Source organism: Parus major, chromosome 25LG1 (genome assembly GCF_001522545.3).
Source record: "Parus major isolate Abel chromosome 25LG1, Parus_major1.1, whole genome shotgun sequence".
Lineage (NCBI taxonomy): Eukaryota > Metazoa > Chordata > Aves > Passeriformes > Paridae > Parus > Parus major.
Window position 1 is genome coordinate 268262 of NC_031793.1, and position 14508 is coordinate 282769.

At 62.2% G+C, this 14508-nt stretch overlaps 3 protein-coding genes across 3 annotated transcripts in view; 2 read left to right on the plus strand and 1 right to left on the minus strand.

The window, feature by feature from the left end:
* Window positions 1–1434: 1434 nt before the first annotated feature.
* On the plus strand, window positions 1435–4790 carry DCST2 (DC-STAMP domain containing 2). The gene is made up of 13 exons (XM_033519732.1): window positions 1435–1754; window positions 1844–2014; window positions 2132–2233; window positions 2327–2511; window positions 2758–2999; window positions 3070–3227; window positions 3309–3473; window positions 3554–3721; window positions 3818–3918; window positions 4001–4131; window positions 4238–4353; window positions 4428–4521; window positions 4598–4790. The coding sequence occupies exons 1-13, from the start codon at window positions 1436–1438 to the stop codon at window positions 4788–4790; spliced, it is 2145 nt and encodes a 714-aa protein (XP_033375623.1). The 5' UTR covers window position 1435.
* Window positions 4791–4839: 49 nt separating this feature from the next.
* On the plus strand, window positions 4840–8470 carry DCST1 (DC-STAMP domain containing 1). The gene is made up of 15 exons (XM_033519733.1): window positions 4840–5035; window positions 5125–5250; window positions 5328–5402; window positions 5491–5619; window positions 5700–5839; window positions 5924–6101; window positions 6226–6369; window positions 6467–6588; window positions 6665–6819; window positions 6994–7093; window positions 7174–7269; window positions 7345–7471; window positions 7587–7703; window positions 7794–7936; window positions 8032–8470. The coding sequence occupies exons 1-15, from the start codon at window positions 4840–4842 to the stop codon at window positions 8458–8460; spliced, it is 2277 nt and encodes a 758-aa protein (XP_033375624.1). The 3' UTR covers window positions 8461–8470.
* A 1734-nt stretch (window positions 8471–10204) lies between these two features.
* The window catches only part of PEAR1 (platelet endothelial aggregation receptor 1), a 9059-nt gene continuing 4755 nt past the window's right edge, over window positions 10205–14508 (minus strand). The window contains exons 10-22 of the mRNA XM_015649993.3: window positions 14076–14250; window positions 13489–13609; window positions 13253–13416; window positions 13060–13162; window positions 12843–12989; window positions 12637–12765; window positions 12309–12437; window positions 12017–12232; window positions 11830–11939; window positions 11628–11739; window positions 11394–11453; window positions 10845–11030; window positions 10205–10478 (exon numbers count right to left, since the gene is read on the minus strand). Coding sequence (XP_015505479.1) covers window positions 10324–10478; window positions 10845–11030; window positions 11394–11453; window positions 11628–11739; window positions 11830–11939; window positions 12017–12232; window positions 12309–12437; window positions 12637–12765; window positions 12843–12989; window positions 13060–13162; window positions 13253–13416; window positions 13489–13609; window positions 14076–14250 — 1807 coding nt within the window. The 3' untranslated portion in view covers window positions 10205–10323. The remainder of the gene's footprint in view (window positions 10479–10844; window positions 11031–11393; window positions 11454–11627; window positions 11740–11829; window positions 11940–12016; window positions 12233–12308; window positions 12438–12636; window positions 12766–12842; window positions 12990–13059; window positions 13163–13252; window positions 13417–13488; window positions 13610–14075; window positions 14251–14508) is intronic.

Below are 14508 nucleotides of genomic sequence, written 5' to 3' on the forward strand. Positions count from 1 at the left end.
GCGCCGGGAGGGTCTGGTGCTGGCCGGGGTACCGCTGCTGAGAGCCCGGTGGTGCTGCTGCGGGAGGGACCCCTGCCCATCCCGAGACCCCTGCCCTCATCACCCGCTAGAGTGGAGACCCCCACCTTCACTTCCCTGGAGAGCAGAGGCACTCACCTTCACCATCTCATGCTCTAGAGACCCCTCCTTCATCATTCTGTACACTGAAGACCCCCATCTTCACCACCCCGGCGGGCAGAGCCCCCTCCCGCCATCCCCCAGGGCAGAAGAGACCCCCATGTTACAGCAGAGACACTCCACCATCACCATCTTGTACTCCAGACCTCCCTGCCTTTATCTCCTCACGCAATGGAGACCCCCACCTTCATCATCCCAGACAGCAGAGACCCCCACCCTCATTACCCAGCCACCACACAGCCCCACCTTCACCCGTTCACACGCAGAAGACCCCCCACTTCCCCCACACCCCCTTTCAATGCCCTGCCAGATGCACCCCTCAGACCCCACTTCATTCACTGCTGGGGCTCCCTCCTTGCTGCTGTCCTGGAGGAGGCTGGGGTCTGCAGGACCACCCTCAAAACATAAACTCCCACCCCCCTCCAGCACCGCTCGCAGCCCAAGACACCGCAGGAGTCCTGCTCCATCCCATTCTCCGTTACTGCGTGCAGGAAGATGATCCAAGCAAGGCTTTATGGCCATCCCATCTGGGTCACCAAAATGTTGTCCTGAAATGGGTCCTTCCCCTGTTTGTGCAAGAGGCCAATCCCACCCAGAGCCGAGGGATCTGATTTGTTTTCAGTTCTGTGCCAGGGTCAATCCCCAGTGCAACCCCCAGCGAGCAGTGTTCACTATTTCTACACTTTAGCAAGCAAGTATTAAACATTCATGTTCTGCAAGTTACACAGTTCCTCATTAATTAGTATTAATTAGTATTTTCATTTCTATTGGTTAAATGATTCTCTTGCTTCTCATGCTAATTAGGCTGCATGCTCAGTTTTCTCCTTTTGGGTCAGTGGGTTTCTTGACTCAGTGGTCATGATCTTCTCTTGCTGCAATTACCCACTTTGCCCTTTTGGCTGGTGGCCGTCCTTGTTTGTTCCTCTCCATCTCGTGGTTGTGTGGCCAAGTGTCCCTGCTCTGTGTGTTCAGTGTTCCACGGGCTCTGGTTCCCACTGATGGATTGGCTCAAGTTTCTTCTCTCTGCAAGAGCTGAGCCTTATTAAAGCTGCAATTACTGACACGTAATTACACAGAATTTCTCTGCTAGGAAGATGAACATCAGGGTGAGCAGCACCCACTGCAGCAGAGTGCAACTGAAACCGCTGAAGTGTTCTGAAAGCAACGGAAACTGACAACGGTGGGACCCCACAAGCGGTTGGAAACCGCTCCCTCAGTCTGTGGTTATCCACGGAGAGGGACCAGCAGGAACCTCAGCATGAGGCTGGTCTCGCGGCTGGGCAGAGCCCTGAGAGCCTGGAGGGGCCGGTGCAAGAAGCGAGCTCTGTCACCGAGGACCAAGCGCCGGCCAGAGGATCCGAACAAGGCCCAGGAGTTCGCCCGCAGCCTCGGTGGCCTCACCCTGGGCCTGGCTCTGGCCAGCATTTATGGGGCTCTGGTGCTGCTGGTACAGGGCCACAATGTCTGGTACTGCCTGAGCATTACCATCACCCTGGGAGCGGGGCTGGGGCTGGGCATGGCCTTCTCCACCAAGACACGGAGGATTGTGCTGCTGGCACTGCCACACTTCTTCACCAGTAAGCAGCCACGGGTCTTGCGCTGGGAGCTGGGGGTGCCGGGGGATGCCGGCTCCTGGCTGAGCCCCAGGACTGCCCTGTTTTTGCAGAGGAAGGGAAGATGATGATCATGATGCTGGTGCTGTGCCTGACCATGCAAGGCCCTGGCACCAATCTCCTGCACAACATCTCCCAGGTCGCCAAGGCGCTGTCATGTGGGGCTGAACTGGCCCAAAACCAGACGGCCGAGCGGCTGCAACGCGCCAAGGAGCCGCTGCTGAGTGAGCCGAGGGCTGGGGGAAAGTGCAGGGACTAGAGGAGCCCTTCCTGGGAAGCCACAGACACCTCAGACCACCCTCACTCTTTGGGGTACGCTCAGGTGTCCCCTCTCTCTGCAGACGTGCAGAAGAAGATCAAGGAGCTTGGCCAGAACGCCAAGGTGGTGGGTGACCGAGTCCGTAAGTTTGTCCGCTCCATCATAGACTCCACCAGACACGTTGGTGAGTGGGGTCCCTGGGGGTGTCCCCACCCCCAGCAGCCCCCACCCTCCTTTCAGTCCATCCCCATCTCCAATGCCCGCTCCCTGCCCACAGCCCGAGCCCTGCGCAATGTCTGGCTGTGGCTGGCGAGGGCTGGTAACATCTGTAACCGCGAGCTGGGGTCACCCCAGAGCAGCTGCTTTCGCTACATGGACAAAGCCAAGGACAGATGTGAGCGTGCCCTCCCCTTCTTCTTCCACATCTGCTATGTTGTCCACAGCTTCAAGGTCCTCTGCCACGTAACCGGAGCTCGTGAGTGCCTGTCCCTCTGCCACGGGGGGCTAATGGGGTGATGGGGCAGATCTGTCCCCATCCTGGGGACCCAGCCCTAGAAGAGATTCCCTTCTCTGCAGTTGCTGCCATGTTCTGCTCCATCCCTCGGTACATCCAGAAATTCACCCGGATCAGTGTCACAGCCCGTGAGTATCCCAGTCCCATGGGGGGGTGGGGGGTCCTCTGCGCCCCTTCTCTGGTTCTCGCCGCAGTGCACGGCACCTCTTGTCACCTCTGCAGCCCTCACGGATGCCCTGAACCGTGTCCGTGCTGAGTTTGAGTTCAACATCTCAGTCGTGCACCACTTCAGCGTCAACCTCAACGCCAGCAAGAGCCTGGGGGAGGTGTCTGCTGACATGATGGAGGCTGTGCAGCAGCACATGGAGCCCTACTACCACGTCCTGGAGCTATTCTCCTACATCTCCATCTTGGCCATCCTCTACTTGTGCTACCAGTGAGTTGTGCTCCAGTGACCCGTGGGGGCCCTGGCGTGCAGGTGCTCACCTTCCCCGCTGTCCCCCCAGAGCGATGCGGTACCAGCGCCGCTACCTGCGAGACGACACCTTTGACAACGTTTACATCACGCGGCGCTTCGTGGAGCTGGACCTGCGGTGCGCAGAGGAGGGCAGACCCACCGTGCTGCCCCTGTCGGCGCGGGAGAGGGGCCGCTACATCCCCCCAGGTCAGCCCTGCCCACCAGGGTATCCCCCAGCCCAGCCCTGAGCCCCCTGAGCCACCTCATGGTGCTCCCGTGGCCATCCAGGTGCGCTGTGGTTGTCAAAGAGGGAGCGCCGCCAGTACGGGCTGCAGCTGTTCGGGTTCCTGCGGCACGTGCTGCTGGGGTTCAGCATCATCCTGGCCGACTACAGCATCTTCTGGCTGCTTGACCTGTTCCGGCACCAGCTGAGCGCGGAGATCATCGCCAGGGGTGAGCAGCACCCTTGGGTGCTCTGCTGGCTGGGGCCCAGGGCTGTGGGATGGCCCCAGGTCTGAGCCGCTCGCCCACAGCACCATCGACAATGAACATCAGTGTCAACGGGACGGGCTACACCAGTGAGATCTTCCAGGATCTGGTGTCTGCCTTCAACACGCTGCAGGAGGGCAAGGTCTCGGTGCTGTCCCAGGTCTGCCTCATCGAGCCCGTGGAGCCCGAGCACAGCACCTACATCACCATAGGTGTGCAGAACGGGGGTGCTACAGCCTCAATGACTCAGGTGGGTGAGGGGATATAGGGTGGTGCCACACCAACATAACTCGTTTTCTTCCCACCAGGAATCCTGTACGGTGTCTGGCTCTTCATCTGCATCTTCGGTTCCTACATGGCGCGCCTGCGCCGGGCAGTGTGTGCCGCCTACTTCCCATCCCGTGAGCAGGTGAGAAGCCCCCTGTGTGTGTGTGTGTCCCTCTACACTCTCTCAGCCACCAGCTGCCCTCACCCCATCCCCTCCATGCCAGGAGCGCGTGGCCTTCCTCCACAATATCATCCGGGCACGGCGGGAATGGCTGATATTTGCCCGGAGCCAAGTTGGCACCCAGAACTTGGCTGACACTGGGAAAAGCAGGTTCTTCCTCATCCTCATCTCCAGGTAAGCTCTTCCAGGGGATGGAACAAGGCAGCATCATCCCCAGGGGTCTGTGGCAAGGACCCCGGGTTTGACACTGCCCCATGGATCATTTGCTCTGTGCTTGCAGGTTCCCTCTCCTTGTCCGCCTCGCTCGTTGCTTGGGCATCCAGCACAAACACTGCCTGGTCTGTGGGACTGCAGAGCAGCCGGGTCTCAGCGCCTGCATCACGCCTGGCTGCAAAGGTAGGAGCCCGCACGGCTTGGGGACCCCTCCCCAGAGGATCCCACGTTTGCCCTGACAGGCCCATTTTCCGCAGGGTTGTATTGCAGCGAGTGCTACAGAGCCCTGAACAACACCTGCTCTGTCTGCATGGCCCCCCTGAGCTACCCGGACTCTGGGGATGAGGAGTTGTGAGCAGAGGGGTGCTGGGAGCCCAGCCAAGCTTGGGGGGGCTGCAGTTCACCCTTACCCACTCTGCCCCTGCAGGGACTCCAGTGATGAGGAGACACCAGAGCTGTGGCTGGGTGCTGTGTGGGTGCTGCGGGGCCAGGAGCGAGGGCGGCAGCTGCTGCAGCGCATCAAGGACATGATAAAGGGCCAGAGACTCCCCTCCAGAACGGCCACCCTGCTGCAGGACCAGCTGGAGGAGGAGGAGAACGAGGGGATGCTCTCCAGGTGAGGGCTGCCTGTGGGGATGGCAATGTCCTCCTTCCTTTGCAGCCCTGGGAATGCTGGTCCCCAACACTTGTCTCCCCACTGCCAGACACAGCTCTGACCACAAGGAGCAAGCTGAGAGAAGGGACAGAGAGCTGCAGGAGGTGGTGGTCCTGCAGACACCCAGCCATGTTCCCTCTTCACTGGAGCATCCCACCGGCATCAGTTCTGGGGTAGAATCGCGCCGTCCTGAGAAACCCCCCAACACAAGTGAGCTCCGTTCCCACTCCCCTCCCAGCCAGGCTGCCCGTGGGCAGTGGGAGCGAGCAGGGCTGACACCTCCCTCCCTCCCCACCCAGTCCTGAAGCGAGTGGTGGTCTCGGTCCTGCCCGGCCCGTGCAGCCGGTTCCTCTGGAGCCGGCCGGACGAGTATCGCGGCAGAAAGGCGCTGCTGGGTGCTGGCTTCGGGATGCTCCTTGGCCTCGGTGAGTGTGTCCCAGTGCCGTGCATAGCGTGGGGCTGGTGGTGCTGGAAGCTCTGGACACATTGTTGGGTGTTGCAGGGCTCTGCCACCTCCTCATCATGCCTCTGGACCTGCCAGAGACACAGAGGGTGAAGCTTACCTGGGGGCTGACAGGTGAGGAGGGGACTGAGGTGATGGGGACCATCAGGAGCCCCAGGGGCTTCTCTGTGGGACCATGGGGTCAGCTCTCTGCTCTTCACAGTGGTCACTGCCTTGGGCTGGGCCACATCCCCCCAGTTCCGCTGTGCCAACATGCTCATGGTCCCCAAGTTCCTGGGAAAGGAGGGTCGGCTCTACGTTGTCTCCTTCGTCTTTGCTGCCATCTACAACGGTAGTGTCCCCCCACATCCCCGAGTCCCCCAGTGGGGTTCTGGGAGCTGGTGGGCTCTGAGCCACCCCTGCTGCCACCAGGGCCTGGGGCCAACCTCTGGTACAACCTGATGGAGACAAAGCGCTCGATGGACTGCGTGGTGGAGCTACAGGTCAACCACACACAACACCTCTGGCAGGCATCGACAACCCCCCTGCGCCAAGTCATGGAAGAGCTGGTGGTGAGGAGGGGTCTGGGGCAGTGGGTGCTGGGGGGGCCGGGGGAGCAGGACCAAGCCTCTGCCTGTGTCTGCCTGCCCTGGCAGAGGAGCGCAGAGACCCTCAACACTGAGATGCAGAACATCTCGCGCGCCTTCGTGGAGCTGAACGAGCAGGTGGCCAGCGAGGAGGGCTACGACCTGCGGCAGCGCCCAGACACGGGCACACAGCCGGCCCCCAGCACCCAGGAGCTCTATGAAACAAAGACCAAACTTCGCTGTGAAGGTGAGTGGGGCGGACAGGGACTGCCCCAGGTGCCAGAGCTGTCCCCACAGGGAGCCCCTGTTGAGGGCTGGGCCGGTGGGGCTGGGGCTGCACAGGCAGCTGAGGCCTCCTGTGATGCACCCAGCTGTGATCGAGAGGGGCCTGCAGCGCTGCACAGGCCATTTCCAGAACATGTACAAGAAATGCAAAGAAAAAGTGACCGTGCCCCTCATCAGCCACCTCATCTGCCTGCCCATGCAGTTTGGGTTCCTCTGCCACTCGGTCAAACGTAGGTGACCCTGACCCTGTGCTCCCTTGGAGGGGCAGATCCAGTTCTGCCCCTGCAGCCCCTGGCACAGCAGCCACAGCTGTTTCCATCTCTGCAGTCATGAGCCACTGGTGTGAGAACAGGATCCCTGTGGATGGGAACTTTGGGAAGATGTATGACCAGGTGAACAGCTCTGTCAACAGCCTCAGACAGGAGTTCAGTGCCAGCATTTCCTACCAGGTGAGTGCCTGGGCATCCTGTGGGTGCCTGTGCCCATGGCCAGCTCCTGCCCTGCCCCATGGCCCCTCTGCCGCAGGAGGAGCACCATAAGATGCTGGTGGGCACAGAGATAGCAGAGCAGCTGCGGCAGGAGGTGACCTCGCAGCTGCAGAGGGAAGGCGCCCGCCTGGGCCTGGCTGTCTCCTTCTTCCGCCTGCTGCTGTCCTTCACCTTCCTCTTCGTCTTCTTCTCGTGAGCCTTGCGATGGTCAGGGGGTGGGGGTGACACCCCTGTGCCAGCTGTGGGGCACAGAGGGGTGGGGGCCTTCTTTGGCAGCAGGTCTAGGGGGGGACATGAAGACAAGGGAGGGGTCCTGGGGGTTGCAGCCAGTGCCTCCTTCACCCCAGAGCTATCCTCTCTCACCAGGGCTTTCCTCTACACCCATCAATACCTTCACAACCTTGGCTTCGACAACTGCTACATCACCACCTATTTCCGCCAAATCGATGCCCGGCGTAGGGAGCAGGTTGGGCAGGAGGAAAGGGGTGTGGGGCAGCCCTGGGTGTCCCAGGGGCTGCACTGAGACACCCTCTGCCCCCCACCCAGAACAAGCAGACGCTGCTGCCCCTGCTCCGGGAAGAGATCTCGTCTTTCATTTTCCCGTGCAAACCGGCCCTGCAGCGGCCTGAGCTGCAGCACATGGTGAGGGGCTGGGGGTAACCAGGGGTGTCAGAGCCTGGGGACAGCAGGCAGTGACAGCTCCCCTGCTCCCTGCAGGTGCTGGAGCTGCTCAGGTACATCCCACTCCTGCTCTTCCTCCTCTTTGTCTGTGGCCTGGACCACTTCATCTTCAGCATTCTCAGCATCATCCAGCATCATTCCTTTATCGAGTATTCCTACCAAAGTGAGCTCGCGGCCCTGGAGGGCCGGCCCATGCTCCTACCATGCCCCCCAGCAATGCAGGGACGCCCTCAGCCCTCCCACCCCCTCCTCAGCCTCCCCACCCTCCCATCCCACAGCCAGCCACCACCTGTCCGTGAACGTGATGGGCACATCCCTGATGGCAGAGCTGCTGCGCGGCACCATCGGGGCCCTCAACGCCTCCTTCGACACCGAAGTGGAGACCTCGAATCTCGGTAAGACCCTACCAGGGTTGGGACCTCCCTCAGCCCCACACCCGGCCGGGGGGCTGCCTCAGGGGGCTCAGAGCGGTGCCGTGTCCCCAGCCTGCCTGCCGCAGCCCACCGGGATGACGAGGCAGCAGTACCTGAACACCTGCCTGCCCCTGGGCGCGCTGGCCCTGCTCTGCCTGGCCCAGGTCTACCCGTTCCGCCTGCGCCGCGCCATCGCCGCCTTCTACTTCCCCAAGGTGAGCGCTCCGAGGGCTGGGCACGGCCTGGGGGTGGCTTCTGGGCCGGGTTTTGGTCTCCAGCCACCCACCGCTCACGGTCTCTGCCGGCACAGAGGGAGAAGGCTCGGGTGCTGTTCCTGTACAACAGGCTGCTGCGGCAGAGACAGAATTTCTTGCTCCTGCAGCGCGGGCGCATAGCCCGGCAGCCACCCACGCTGGTGAGTGGGGACACGGACACGGGGTGCCGGGTGGGGGTACCCACCGCCCCTGGACCCCACAGCCCTTCTGGCCGAGCCCCACAGCGGCCCGTGCTCGCCTCAGGGGACGTGGCTGTGGTGTCGCCGGCGCTGGCCCTGCCTGCGCCGCTGCCTGCGCCAGAGCTGCACCTTGTGCGGGACCCCCGAGACCCCCCAGCACCAGCCCTGCCCCAATCCCGACTGCGGCGCCTTGTACTGCGCGTCGTGCTGGAAGCTGGAGGGGCGCACCTGCCTCGCCTGCAGCCCTGCGGACCCCGACCTCGTCCAGGAGAGCAGCGAGGATGAGGAGGAGCAGGGATACGCGGGATGAAGGTACTCGGTAATAAATGTTTCAAACCCCCGTGCACGGCGTGAAGCGGGATCTGGGGGGTTGTGTCTGCCGGGGGGGCGCTGAAGGTGCGCTGGAGGATGGAGGTGGGGGGCTGGAGATGGGGAGGATGGGAGTCCTGTCCCCAGCAGCACCGCTGAGGTCTCTGTCACACAGCGCACGTGGAGCTGCCCCTGCCCTGCCTGGCACTTCCCTCCCAGGGCTGGGGGCACGACAGAAACAGAGATGGGGGCGCTGAGGCGCTGTGGGGACAGGGACAGGTTTGAGTGCACTGTGGGGATGGAGATGGGGGCATCCCGTGCCTGGGAACAGGGACATGGAGGGGCGGATGGCACCACAAGGGATGGGCAGGGATGTGGAGGGGCTGAGCTCTGCCCACCCTTGGATCCAGTGGTGTGGTCACTCTGTCCTGGCTGTGCTCCGGTGCTGGGATCTCCCTTTTCCCCCGAGCTGAGTCTTTTAAAGCCCCTGAGCTGTGAGCGGGCAGATCTGAGATTTCACCACCACACCCATAAACTCTCCCTTTCCCCTCGGTCAGAGATACAGACCCGCCTTGGCCAAGCCCCTCCTGCCTTTCCCAGCTGCCGAATGTTTGTGGCACTCACATTTAATCTTTCAGTCTCACACTGTTGTCTCCAGACAGGTTGCCCAGCCCTGCTCTCTGCACAGAGCAGTAAATAAATCAAATACCTCGCCCCGTGTGTGGATTGGCCTCTTGGTGAAAGAACCTGTTCTGGGACAACACCACCCCCCCGTGGCTCAGAGCCGGTTAAATCTCCTCCCCGGGAATTCTTCCAGCTTGGTGATTGCCATGTAGTGAACAGAAGGAAGGGATGAGAGAGAAGAGAGCAAATGAGGAATTCTACGGTGACCAATAGCAACGCCAATCCTTAAGAATATAAATCCCACTAGCAACATCGCTCCTATTTGCATCAGCCATTTCCCCACCCTGTGAGCCCCAGGGGCTACAACAGCAAGAAAATGCATGGTTCAGGAGTCCCTCCACCAAACCAGTCCACTGGTTGTATCACCAGAACAATCCCAGTGTTTGCTCAGAACTTCTGTTCACCTTGGCTTGGGCTTCCTCTGTGGAAGCAGCAGCATTGAGGACACAGCATTCCCCACTGGTGAGGTTTAATATTCCACATGTCCCTTGTTCCTTTAATCACAAGGTGTCTAACGCTGATGCATTCTGCAATGTCATCTTCACAGCCTGCTAAACCACAGGTTTAATTCTCCAAGAGCACATCTTGTCCTGTTACTCAGAGCATTTATTTGTCAAGCTAAATTTCCCAGAGCCCATTGGTGTCTCATTATTACACTTCTGGGAGAGAAACCAGCTTCAAACCCAAGGGCTAAAGTCATTCCAAAGGTAGAATCACAGAAAATCATGGAATGGTTTGGGCTGGAAGGAACCTTAAAGCTCATCTCATTCCACCCCTGTTCTTTCCCTGTGCTGCACGAGCTCTGTTCCCTGCCACGGTGCACAATGGGCACTGCCATACTGTGAGCAGGACCCAAAAGCTTTTGGGTTCCCTCCTTGTGCACACCCTGGAGGCAGCAGTGACCCAGCACGGAGCTGGGGGTGCCCACAGTGCACCAGGGACCCCCCAGTGTCCCCCTCGCTCCCACCACGGTGCCAGCGCCGTGCGGTTCCCTCAGCGGGGGCTCGGCCGCAGGCAGTCACACACAGCACCCACAGTCCACACCAAACTCCGTTTATTCACCACGTGCTCAGGGACAGCGACAGTCCCGGGGTACTCCAGTCCCCGCAGGGATCCTCCGTGCCCTGGTGGCCGGTCCCTTGTCTGCAGGGTCCCTCAGCGCAGGTCCTTCCTGCGCAGCGGCGGGGACGGGGGGTAGTGGCGGGCAGGTGGCACATCGTAGTGACTGGGGATGTGGCTGTTCTTGGGGGAGTCATAGTGGCTGGGGGGGTCTCTGCTGGGGGGACCTTCGGGCCCTTCAGGACAACCCTCTGTGGGGACAAGAGAAGGGGAAGGGGACAAGTTCCCCCCAGGAACAGACAGCCCCCATCACCAATGTCCCCCTGGGGACAGACAGCCCCCATCACCAATGTCCCCCTGGGGACAGACAGCCCCCATCACCAATGTCCCCCTGGGGACAGACAGCCCCGTCACCAATGTCCCCCTGGGGACAGACGGCCCCCGTCACCAATGTCCCCCTGGGGACAGACAGCCCCTGTCACCAGGGTCATATCCGCCCAGGGCTGTGCAGGCCCTGTCACCGAGGCTATTTCCTCCCCAAGGCCATGCACTCCCCATTGCTGGGGTTGTGTCCCAACAGGGCAGGGCCACCAGGGCCAAGGGGTCCTCAGCCGTACCCTCCTGTGGCTCCTCGAGGAGCCCGATCTCAGCGTAGGACATCTCCCGCTGGACAGGGGATTTCATCTCCATGTAGCTGCCCTCGTGGGCCTTGGTGGTGGCAGGGGGCAGCTCCTTGATGGTGGCGTAGGGGTTCTCGCTGGCCAGGGAGCTGGTGCTGGCCCCCAGCCCCTCCCAGGGGTGCTCTGGGGGAGAAGCAGTCGGGGATCCCCCGTGGCAGGGAGCACAGGGGTGGTTGTGTCTGGCTGTGTCTCAGGCAAGTCCCAGCCCCATCCCTTTCCTATCCCATCCCTGTTTCTTCCCCACCCTAATCCAGTCCTGTTCCAACCCATCCCCATCCCACCCCTGCCTCTTCCCCATCCCAGCCCCATCTCTGTCCCTTCCACATCCCATCTCATCCCAATCCTATCCCCAACTCCATCCCCATCCCCAACCCTTTTCCCACACCTGCCCCAGGCGCAGCTTATCCCTTCCCCATCCCATCCTTATCCCTTCCCTATCCCCATCCTATCCCTGTCTCTTCCCTGTGCTCTCTATCCCACTCCTACCTTTGCTGTCACACTTCCTCAGGCCGTGGCTGTAGGTGTAGCTCCGGTCCAGCTGCCTGCCTGTTAAGAGGGCAGCTTTGGGGTTCCCTTTGCTTCATCTTCCTCCCCAGCATGAAGGTTCTCCACCCACCCCATCCCAGCGTCTTCCCAGGGGATCCTGAGCAGGGAGGGGACTCAGGTGCCCACCCCACACCACTCAGGCCAGGATCCACACCGGAGCTGCCCCCTCCTTACCCCTGGGGCCCAGGGCCGATGCCCCGAGGTGTTTCCAGTCAGGAGGCAGCGTGGCATTGCCTTCAGGGCTGTAGGGTCTCTCCATGCTAGGGAAGAGCTGGGTGCCAGACATCTGGAGCCCAAAAAGGGGATGGGGTTGGTCTCCAAGGTGGTGGCAGTGGTGCTGTGCTCCCCCTGCAACACTGCGCTGTCCCTGCCATACCTTGAGGGAGCTGGCTCTGTCCTGGGGGCCGCGGGAGGGCAGCGGGCACTGGGACAGCGTGTGGTAGCTGGGGTTGGAGTAGTAGTGTGCGTGGTGGCTTGGGGGTACATCTGGAGGGACAGGAGTCAGCGTGGTCAGCAAGAGGGCCAGCGGGGCGGGGGCCACATCTCCACCACGCTGGGCTCACCTGGCACCATGTAGTCAGAGGTGTCCGTCTGTCCTGCTCTGTAGGCCACGGCCAGGTGCCGCCGCTCCTTCCCCTTCTGCCAGCGATGGTAGCACAGGGTTGTGACCACCACGACCACCAGCAATAGCACCAGGGCCACCAGGCTCAGCACCATGCCCAGGGGGCTGTAGGCTGCAGGGGGGGCTGGCTCGATGGTGTAGGGCAGGTCAGGATTCCCTATGGGGTGGGGAGGAGTGTCAGTCCTTAGGGTGGGAAAGGGAACCCGGGGAGCCCCCGCTCTGCCCCCACTCACCAGCCTCGCAGTGGGGCCCAGTCGTGCCTGGGGCGCAGGGACACGTGCCATTGGTGGGGTCACAGGTGGCATTGCGGGGACAGCGGCAGAGCTGGTCACACTGGAGCCCAAAGGTGCCGGGGGTGCAGGCTGGGGACACAGAGGTGCCATATAGCCCCAGACTGGGACCATCCCGTCACAAGCTGGTCGGGACCATGCAGGTCCACGTACGGCTCTGTACTGCCCAGGCCAGAACTGCGTAGGAGTCGCCCAGGTGGCCACGGGCAGTTCTCTCCCCTGCTCCCTCCAGACCCCCCATCTGAATCAAGGGTCCCCTGAGCCCACTCACGCTGGGAGCAGCGGGGGCCGCGCCAGCCCGGGGCGCAGAGGCAGGAGCCATTGGTGGGGTGGCAGGAGGAGCCATTGGCGCAGGAGCAGCTCAGGGAGCAGCGCTTGCCGTAGCGGCCGGCGGGACAGGCTGGGGAGAGAGGAACGAGCTTGGCCTCAGCTCAGGCCTTAAGGAGCAGCCTGGAATTTTGGGGGGTGCTGACTCACTGCGCTGGCAGGTGGGGCCGCGGTACCCCGGGGCGCAGGTGCAGGATCCGTCCTGGGGGGAGCAGGAGCCGCCGTTGCGGCAGGAGCAGGACTTGTGGCATCCCCTGCCCCAGGAGCCGTGGGGACAGCCCTGCTTGCACTGCGGCCCTGCGGGAAGGCGAGGGATGAAGGTGATGGCTGAGGGCACAGCGGGGTGCTCCCGGTGTGTCCCCTTTACCTGTCCAGCCGGGCAGGCAGTGGCACTCTCCTGTCACTGGGTCACAGCCGTCAGCGTGGGCACAGGCGCAGCGCTCCCCGCAGCCTGCCCCAAATGTCCCGTTCTGCAGCGTGGGGACAGGCTGGGAATCAGCACAGGGCGCTGGCACCGAGCCCCAGTGCCAGCAGCACCACCAGAGGCCAGAAGGACTCACCGGGCAGGGCTGCAGGCAGCGAGGGCCCTGCCAGCCCGGGGGACAGCGGCAGGTCCCGCTCTGGGGGTCGCAGGACGCCCCATGGGCGCAGTCACAGCTCCGGTTGCAGCTGAGACCCCAAGTACCAGCAGGACACGGCATGGAGCAGTCAGGTCCGTGCCAGCCTGCGGGATGAGGGGACAGTGGGGTGGGGGCGGGGATGGGGACAGGGACCCCAGAGCCCGGTGTGCACCCACCTTCCTTGCAGAAGCAGGAGCCGTCGAGTGGGGAGCAGGCGAGGGCGTGCTGGCAGGAGCAGAGCCCCGAGCAGTTCATGCCAAAGGTGTTGGAGGGACACAGGGAGGAGCAGTGCTCATCCTGCGTGTGGGGACCAAGAATTCAGGACAGATGGGACCCCTGCCCAGAGCTGGGGAAAGGACCCACATGTCTGGGGACCACCCGCCTTCTCTTGGTGACCTGGTGCTGTAGGGAAAGTGGACAACCCCAAAACCCCCATTCTCCCACAGGAACCCCAAGTTTTCCCCAGGGTTGCTCATATTCCCCAAGTAGGATGCCCCCCAAGGATGCCCACATGCTCTGTCTGCCCAAAGGATGCCCAGACCCTGAAACTGCCCTCAGAGATACCCAGACCCCCAACCCATCCCTGAGGACACCCAGACTCCCATGTTTCCCCCAGGGATGCCCAGACCCCATGTTTGCCCAGCCTCCAAAGCATCCAGACACCCCCAGAACCATCCAGAACCCCCATGATCCCTCCAGCACCACCCAGACCCCCACTCTCCCCCCAGCTGCCCCAGGACCCCGCACCCCCCATGCCCCTCACCGTGTAGCCAGGGGGGCAGTGGCAGTGGCCGGTGGTCCCATCACAAACCCCCCCGTGGAGGCACAGGCAGCTCTGCAGGCACCCGGGCCCAAAGTAGCCAGGGGAGCAGCTCTCATTGCAGTAGAGCCCAGCCCAGCCAGGGAGGCAAACACACTCCCCGAGCATCGGGTGGCAGCTGGGGGTGCATGCTCAGAACCCCAGTGCTCCCAGCACGGGGAACGGGCCGTGCTGGGAAGGGGCTTTGCAGCTAGGGGAGCAGAGCAGCTGGCCCAGGTGGGGATTAAAGTGTTCCTGGTCCTGCAGCCAAAGCCTGGCTGGCTGGCTGAGGGTGCAGGGGGAAAGGGAGGATGAGGTTGGTGCAGAGGGAGATGAGGATGGTGGGGGAGGTGAGGATGATGGGAGAAGGTGAGTATGGTGGAAAAGGTGAGGATGG